The sequence below is a fragment of the Grus americana genome, chromosome 4, assembly GCF_028858705.1.
Source record: "Grus americana isolate bGruAme1 chromosome 4, bGruAme1.mat, whole genome shotgun sequence".
NCBI lineage: Eukaryota > Metazoa > Chordata > Aves > Gruiformes > Gruidae > Grus > Grus americana.
This window is the reverse complement of record NC_072855.1, coordinates 16,742,223-16,750,300: the sequence shown is the minus strand read 5'-3', so window position 1 is coordinate 16,750,300 and position 8,078 is coordinate 16,742,223. Positions and strand designations below refer to the sequence as shown.

Sequence of the window (8,078 nt, the reverse complement as noted above, 5' to 3'; positions counted from 1 at the left end):
AAAGATAACCAGTTGGTTTGCTACCTGCAGCAGAATCTTCAGGAAACCCAGATTTCCCCAGAAATGGACGTGCAATGTTATGCTTGATATGGTGGAGACATGGCAAATGCTGTACTTCAGTTAACTTCTCTGATGCTTTTTCTCCTTATTTTTCTTCCTAACCTCTCTGAAACATCGCCATGCTGATAGAGCACCAGCATGTTAATCAAACAGTTTCAAGTCACTGCTTGGGATTCAGGATTAGAGAGTGCAATAATCCGTGGAAGTCAAAGATTATTTTTTTTTTTATTATCAACTTTGCTGCAACCAAATTTTGCTCAATAATTTCAGGGCTAACAGAAACCAGAGGCATCACTAATGTGATCTTCTATATGGAACAGGGCAGTCATTGATTCAGTCACAGACTAAAACTTCTGCTTAAAATATACTGTATGAGTTAAAAAGACTTAAAGATGGATACCGAGTTTTGGAATGGCTTTTCTCCAAGGACACACCAGGTTAAGACTCATCAACTTTGGGAAGATGTGCTACTCTACAAAAAAGAGGTGACCGGTCATAACATCCCAGAGGGAATGGAAATGAGTCAAACACCTGCTGGCATCCCCATCTCATCGTCTGTTGAGCTCCCTTTCTCCTTGCCACTTCTAGAAACACAACATTGGGCCAGAAGGGCCTCTGATCTGACTCAGCACAGCCATTTTTAATTTACGTTCTTAGTTTTGATTTAAATACTTCACGTATTCACTTCACGTGATGGCTAAACAAACACACCTCCAGGGAAATTGTTCCAATGGTTTGATAGCTTTGAGAGTCAAACCTTTGCTCTGGCCTGAACTTGTCTACCTTCCAGTCATTGGATCTCATGATGTCTTTTTCTGTTACATTAATGAAGAATCTACCCTCAGAAATCTCTCTGTGTAAATTCTTGTAGAAAATGACCCTTAAACTTGTCCATGAAAAAAAAATCAGTATTTTCATGCCATTATCAGGCACTTTCTCTTGTAGTATTGTACTTCACTGCCACAAACTGGCTGCTCATCTTGCCTCCCAAGGTCTGGCAATTCAGGCTGGATGCAGATCACTGTCCCTCGCTCTCTGTCCCTCTCTCCTAGAAGAGGTTATTGCCCATGAAGCAAAGTCAGCAAAATTGGCAGCATATCTGCTCTGGAGACACTGTAGTTCACAAACTGAATATTAACTCAAACGACTGTGAAATTCAGCATATGTTTATATTCTGAAGTCCTAGACAATGAGGAACGGACATGTTCTCTGTTGTTATTTCTACCAGATGGGAGTGGTAACTTCCAGCAGAAGGAAGGTGTAACAGGTGGGACCATTAATCCCCTGTTATAACTCAGGCATGAATTGCTGCCAGAATAACCCCAATTCTGTATGACTTCATGCTTTAGGCCTGGAAATAGTACCTTGGAACTGCTCATATTAACAAGCTCCTCTGTAAGCAACAAACTTCACCGAACGTTGTTTCTTGAGGGTTTGTGTCTTTGGTGCCTAATTCTACCTCCAGCAGTAACCCAAGGTCTCACCCGCTCCCTTATATGCTATGATACATTCTCTGTGCAAGAAATGCACAAGCCCAAAGCCAGAGCCGTGCGTACTAGCCAAGCAGTAAATGCAACCACGTCCTGGCTGGCCAGCTGCATAACACCTGTGCTTTGCCTTCCTTCTCTTCTCTCGTGTGTAACTGCTTTTCCAACCCCCCCCCCCAAAGTTGTACGTATTTAACCTTCCAAGATTTGTACATATTTGCAAATCTGATTAAGTAGGCCAGAATGTTCAAAAGTCCTTGGAGGTAGAAAGGATGAATGGAAAAGGAAACACCCAATACTGGAGTTGCTTAAGCCTCGTTTCCTTAGATAAAGAGATAAAAAGATTATAGTGCACAGTGTGATCTAGATAACCCTCATCACGTGCTCACTCCTTCTCAAGTCACCATCTACTACCTTTACTGGCCATTTTGCATTTTATTCCAAAGCATTAGTACGTTGAGGAATACTGGACTGAAAATGTATGTGTGCCTGTGCTCAAAATATAGTAATCTTTTTACAATTAATTGCTTACATCTATAAACTAGCTAGCTTTTAATCGATTTGATAACTGCAACATAGATTTTGTATAGTAATACTTTTCAGTCAGAAAGGTCTGCTGCGTTTATTTTATGTTTGACAATGCATTTTGGGGACATTTACTACACATGGTCATGCTGGTGGATGGTTTTACTACGCATTGCCATGTTGGCTGACATTTACACCTTTTGCCAAACTGATGTGTAATCTCAACTCTGCTTAAGTGTTCCTACTTTTTTTGAAACGTTGCACGGGCCGATTGAGTATCGAAGGCTGGTCCTTTTGTCTTGGATGTTAAACGCAGCACTTAGCTTTGCTTATCTGGCACAAATGCTGCATAAAGTTGGGGGCAGTTGCAGCCCAGTTTGGGACACATCATCCGTCATCCCCCAGAAACATCAGTCCGCCTGCAGGCACCCTCTTTATTCCTCACGTTGTTACCTCCTCAGTTTAGTTGGGTGAAGCGAGTTTACTTCATGTAAACTCACAATGCAATTTGTAATTCCTTCCGATTTAAAGGCATGAAAACTGCTGTGTCCGCGGCGTGTCAGGTTACCCCGTGGGCGTGAAGACCTGCTACCACGGGACAGCGGCCCTGCCCTGGGGGCAGCCCGGGCGCCCGCCTGCACCGGGAGCACCTCCGGCGGCCCTACTCAGCCTCCTGCCCCCGGCGTTTTGCAGGCCTGGCCTCTGAGCCCTGCTTACCGCACAGAACCCCGAAGCAGCCGAGGGGCGGGCAGTCAGTCCCCGCCGCCGAGGGGCAATCAGTCAGTGCCCGCCCAGGGGCGGGCAGTCTGTCCCCGCCGCCGAGGGGCAATCAGTCAGTGCTGGCCCAGGGGCGGGCAGTCTGTCCCCGCCGCCGAGGGGCAGTCAGTCAGTGCTGGCCCAGGGGCAGTCAGTCCGTCAGTGCCCGCCGCAACCCCGCACCTTGCGCGCCCCCTCCGCCGCCCGCTCCCCGCGGGAAGGCGCGGGTCGAACTGCGCATGCGGGCGGCGGCAGGCCGGGCGGCGACGCTGGCGGGGCGGCCGTGGTCACGTGATCACGGGGCGCTCTCCGCGGCGCGCTGCGCATGCGCGGGGCGGATGTTAGCGCCGTCGTTAGCACCGCCAGCGCTGGGGCTCTATGGGGAGAACATGGCTCCTTTTCCCGAGGAGGTGGATGTCTTCTCGGCTCCACACTGGCGGATGAAGCAGCTCGTGGGGCTTTACTGCGACAAGGTAGCGGATGGGGGCGGCCTCTGCCTCGCTCCTCTGAGGCGGGAGGGAGGATTTCGGGAGTGCGCAGCTGTCAGCGCGCCGCCGCCCCGGCCCCGCCGGCAACTTCTCCTCACCGCTGCTGCAGGGCTCCCGGACGCTCCGGCCCTTCCCGCCGCGGGCAGCAAGGCTGGTGGTGCCGCCTTCCCCGCCGCGCCCCACGTCCCGCTCGGCCCCTCAGGGCCGGCCTCGGGCTCCCGTCGCCTCTCGTGCCCCGGCGGCTCTGCCGAGCTGCGCGCTGGCCTCCGGCGGGGTGTCCCGCTCTCTTGGAGGAGCGGCAGTTCCTCGCGGGGACCACGCCTTCTCAGCGCCTTCCCTCTCCCCGGCCGTGGGGAAGGGGGCCTCCGGCGCTCACCTCCCCGGGCTTGCTGCTCAGGGGCTGGGGAGCGAGCGCCGGGGCCAGCCGCGGCGGAGCAGCCACCCCCGTTAAGGCGCGGGGGTGCCAGTGGGTGCCCCTGGGCCGCGGCGGGGCAGAAGTGCTGAGGGGGGCGGTGGGGAGGCAGGCAGCAAGCCCTGTCGCTTTTTGTTAATTAACCGGTACCAGGCAAGGCACCGGTGCTGTGCGTAGTGCTCGCTAACAGTCTGCAAGGGGCTGTGTTTGTGTTTTTATACGCAGCGTTTAATTGGTGAGTAGCTTAAAGATACCGTAGGTAGGTTTTTTTAAATTTAAAATATATATCATTTTACTCGTGGACAAAAGTAATTTTTATTCTTGCATCAGAGCAGTTAGTAATCGAGGCTGATGTGCCCCCTGAAAGGCAAACTTTGCTGCAGCAGCTTTGAGCGTAGTGGAAGGGTTTCAGGCAAATACTTCAAAGCCAGCACTCGTACTGAAAGAAGTAGTGCCTCCCATCTCTGGGCATAAATGGCTGTTTGGAGAACCAGATTGGCTAACAGATATTTAAAAGAAAGGTGAAGTTACATGAGAGATACTATAATAGTTTACTACTGCCAATAGGATGGGGGAGTTCTCCCTTCCCCTGTTTTTCAAATGCCACCTTGTACTGCTCCGGGGCTCACCAGTTCCCTTTGTTTGAGCCTGTTCAATTTGCTAATCGGGTAAAGAAAATGTGAGTTGTTTTTTGCTGGGTTAGCTAACTGAACAGGCTGAGGAGAAGACAAGACTTTGTGTAATTTCACTTTGCCTTTTATCTGTGAGTGTATTTGCAGTTAAGTTTATTTTTAATCTGTGGCAGCATGAAAACTGGTGATATCTTAACAGAGTGGATTTTATGTGAAGGGAAGCAAACACCTGGGACTCCCCCCCCGCCCCTGCCCCAGCAGCAGTATCAGCAGCTGGACAGGTTTTGTTTCAGCCTCCAGATACTGTAGTTATTTGGGGTTTGTTCCTAGACAGGCATTTCTGTCAGTTTTATTGAGCCTTCCACAAAGTTTTGACCAAGTTTACCATGACTTGATAAAAGTAGAACTGCCTGAGCAGGAGTGGTTGGTTTTCCTAAATACTGGTAAATTTGATTAAAACTAGGAATGTAATCTCTCATATTATAAAAAACTTTATACAGGAGTTTGCTTGCTTCCTTTTTCTTTTGAAGAAGTGTGAGCATGAACGAATGACGCTTTTAAAAAAGTATTCAATCTTGCATGCTTTAACCCTATTTCAGAACTTGCAGACTGTGCCTGGCCTATGACCATTCTATTAGAGTAAGGCTAGCTTTGCATCAGAAAAAACTCTCTGAACTGTGACTTCTTCTGTGATTGAGATGCTGTAATTAGATAAGACTGTAGTTCTGTTTACATGACAATTATAATTTGTAAAGCCATGTTCTTTAAAAATTTAGTTTGTCCTTGAGGGGTCTTTAATTTTGTGAATTATGTGTTACCTGCTGTTCCTCATGTTCACTGTACCCTGTAATATCGTTGCTGTCTGTTAGCTACTTCAGTAAATTCCACCAAATGTTAGCAAGGGTGAAATGGGTGCATCCGTGCTTTGCTTTTCAGGGGAACAACTATGTTACTGATGGGTAAAGTGTGTAGGTGCTTCCTTTAGAACAGAGAGACACAGTTTATTTTGTTCTTCCTGGACTTGATGTGAGATGGGATGGTGAATCAGACATTTAAGATGTTTGGTGCGTTAGGAAAGTTATCCTACTTCTTTTTTAACTCTTGCTAGCAGAGATCTCACCATATGTTTGCTGCATTCTTAAGTGGCATGGACTTGGATAATAATAATAACTAAAATTCTGTTTTGTAAGGAAACCCACAAAGTTATCAAATCTGTTGCCTACTCTGATAAGTAGATTCTTTAAGTCCTCAGAGGATGTAACCCCCTGTAGGTAGTGGAGTGCTACAGCAGACAGTCTTTATAGTTAAAATGATTTCCTAATGCCTGACGTCATCTTTGCTCCAAATAGAGCAGATTCTGTTTTCCTATCTCTAGTGAACCCTTTCTCATTGTCAGAAAGATCTTGTGCCCATTTGCAAATTATAGCCGTGTCCTCCATCTTAGTTATCTGTTTTCTGGCCTAAGCGAACTGATTCATTCTACTTCACCATATGGGTCACGCATTCTCTACCTCAGTGTACTTGTTGCTTTTGTCAGAACTAAGCTGCTGTTCTGTAACAGTTTAAGCTATCTGACTGCCACTGTTACGACTGCGTGCCTTTCTTGCTCCCATCAGCACTTGAAGTGACTCACAAAGGCTCTAAGCTGGCAGAAAACATTTTTTTTCTGAAGCAGGGTAGTTTTTCTGCTGATGCAGTGCTGCCAGCAAGCACTGGTCAGATGAGTACTGAAGCCAATGCGAGGCAGAGGGTGGGACCATGACAGCCAGCAACTAGATTGGCTTAAGCTACTGTGAAACCTCAGCCTAATGATGTCTATGTTTTCCTGAAATCTGTTGTGCAAAATAGGATGTTGAGTAGAGCAGATGTGTTTTGGATGTGTTTTTCTGCAAGCTTTTTTTTCTTTACAGCAGTATACTCGCTTTATGCTTCTCTGATATTCAAATTTCATGTTTGTTGTTAGACTTCTATCCTGGATGTAAAAGTATGCCCTTGTTCAAATCAACATGTTGGTGTCCAGTAGAGACTGTTTCTGTTGTTGCATTATGATTTTGTTTCCTGCACTCGAGAATGTGCCACTCATGTATTACCTGCTTTCCTAGCAGTGGCTGAAAGTATCGTATGTGTCATGAGGCAGCACAGATTTCAACTGATGATGTATTGAAAGTACCATTGTGGTTTGGCTGGAAACATTGGTAGCTATGGCTTGAGAGCACTGTATGCAAATGCTTGAGCAACGATTTCCTCTAGATTGCAGTAGTTTGCTGTCAGGCAAAACAGCATCAAGAACCTTAGAGAAATCATGATCTGTAACATGTATCGTCTTCCTCTCAAGTAGTTTGGTTATCTTATCAAAAGGAAATCAGATTCTTTTTTTCTAAATGAATCCGGGCTGGCTGGCTGGTTACTTCATTAGCTTCAAGATCAGGGCTACTCAAGTAGCAGACTCCAGTCTAGATAAACGCAATTAAATTTTGGTTGGGCCTTCCTCAGAGACAAGACACCTGGTGTTGCTGTATGGGTTCTCAAACTTCCTGCTGCTGAAGAGTATGTTTTTAAATCTTTGTGTTACAGAACTACCCAGCAAATTTAGGTGCTTTAGGAAAAGGAATAGGAAAAATAGTCATGCTCTGAATGCTGTAACGCAGTTATCGGTGATTGATGACTTGTTCTCATGTCTTTCTGTCTGTCTCTCAAAATTAGTGTGAGACTTCATCCTGTAACTGAACAACCAGCTGCTGCTGGAAGGGTTAATTGTTGATGATATCCTCTGTGCTTGTCTGGTCCTTTGATGAGCAGCTAGTTCATCTAGTGCACTGAAGCGCAAGGTGATTCAGTAAAACTGGCTCACTAAGAGGTCAAACAAGCTCCAGAACCAGGTTGACAGTATGGGAGGAGGGAAGAGGACTAACCATTGCAGAAGTAAACAGCTGCTTTAATAGCTCAGCTTTATTGTGAAACCTTTGGGTGTTTGATCAAAAGGTCCCTCTGTTTGCCTTGCTTCAGTCTTCTGTGATCTCATTTTTCTACAAAATATCTCTGCAGTTATTTTTCATGGTTCAATAATTATGTTGGCTAGTTCTTTCAGGAAATTTCGATCAATTTTGTCATGTTCTGCTGACTTGAATGCATTGAACTTGTATAAATATTTAACTAGTATTTTTCTTTTCTGGCCTATACTTCTGACTACTTGTTCAAAATTGATTGCCATAAATATTTTTCCTAATTTACTTCCTTATGAAGACTTGAGGAAAGATGACACTTAATTTTGCTATTATCTCTGCCTTTCCTGTTAAATAGTTGACTTAACATATCCCTTTTCTTTTTATCTAAGTGTATATATAGACTTTTTTTGCTGTTTTTCTGTGTCCTCTGTCCTCCTTGTTTGAAGTCTAAGTGCTGTTCTGTTCTGCTTACCTGCAGTGTTAAGTTCTTGGTTATTTTTGTAGGATTCATTTCAAAACTTCCATATAGCTAAAAAGTTCCTCTCTATTTCCTAATGGTTTCTTTTGATAACGTGCATTTCTCTTCCACCTTTTTTTCTATTTCAGTAGCCTTCTATTGCGCTTCAGTTGTTTCTCTTCCTTGCAAGCTTTGGCCTCTGCTGAAGAGAACGAATTGTTTTCATGTGTTAAATTTGTGATGATCTTACAATAAGGATATTACAGAGGTACCATTTTAGGAGTGAAAAATACTCCTGAATGAAGTTGAATTGAAG

At 45.5% G+C, this 8,078-nt stretch overlaps 1 protein-coding gene across 3 annotated transcripts in view; it reads left to right on the top strand.

The window, feature by feature from the left end:
* Positions 1 to 2,984: 2,984 nt before the first annotated feature.
* The window catches only part of FBXL5 (F-box and leucine rich repeat protein 5), a 36,861-nt gene continuing 31,767 nt past the window's right edge, over positions 2,985 to 8,078 (top strand). For 2 of the 3 annotated variants that reach the window (XR_008577102.1, XR_008577101.1), the window contains exon 1: positions 3,011 to 3,301. Coding sequence is in view for 1 of the 3 variants with exons in the window: in XM_054825441.1 (XP_054681416.1) it covers positions 3,068 to 3,301 (234 nt within the window). In the remaining 2 variants the exon portion in view is untranslated. Of the gene's footprint in view, positions 3,302 to 8,078 lie in introns of all 3 variants that reach the window. The other variant, XM_054825441.1, reaches the window with a different exon arrangement.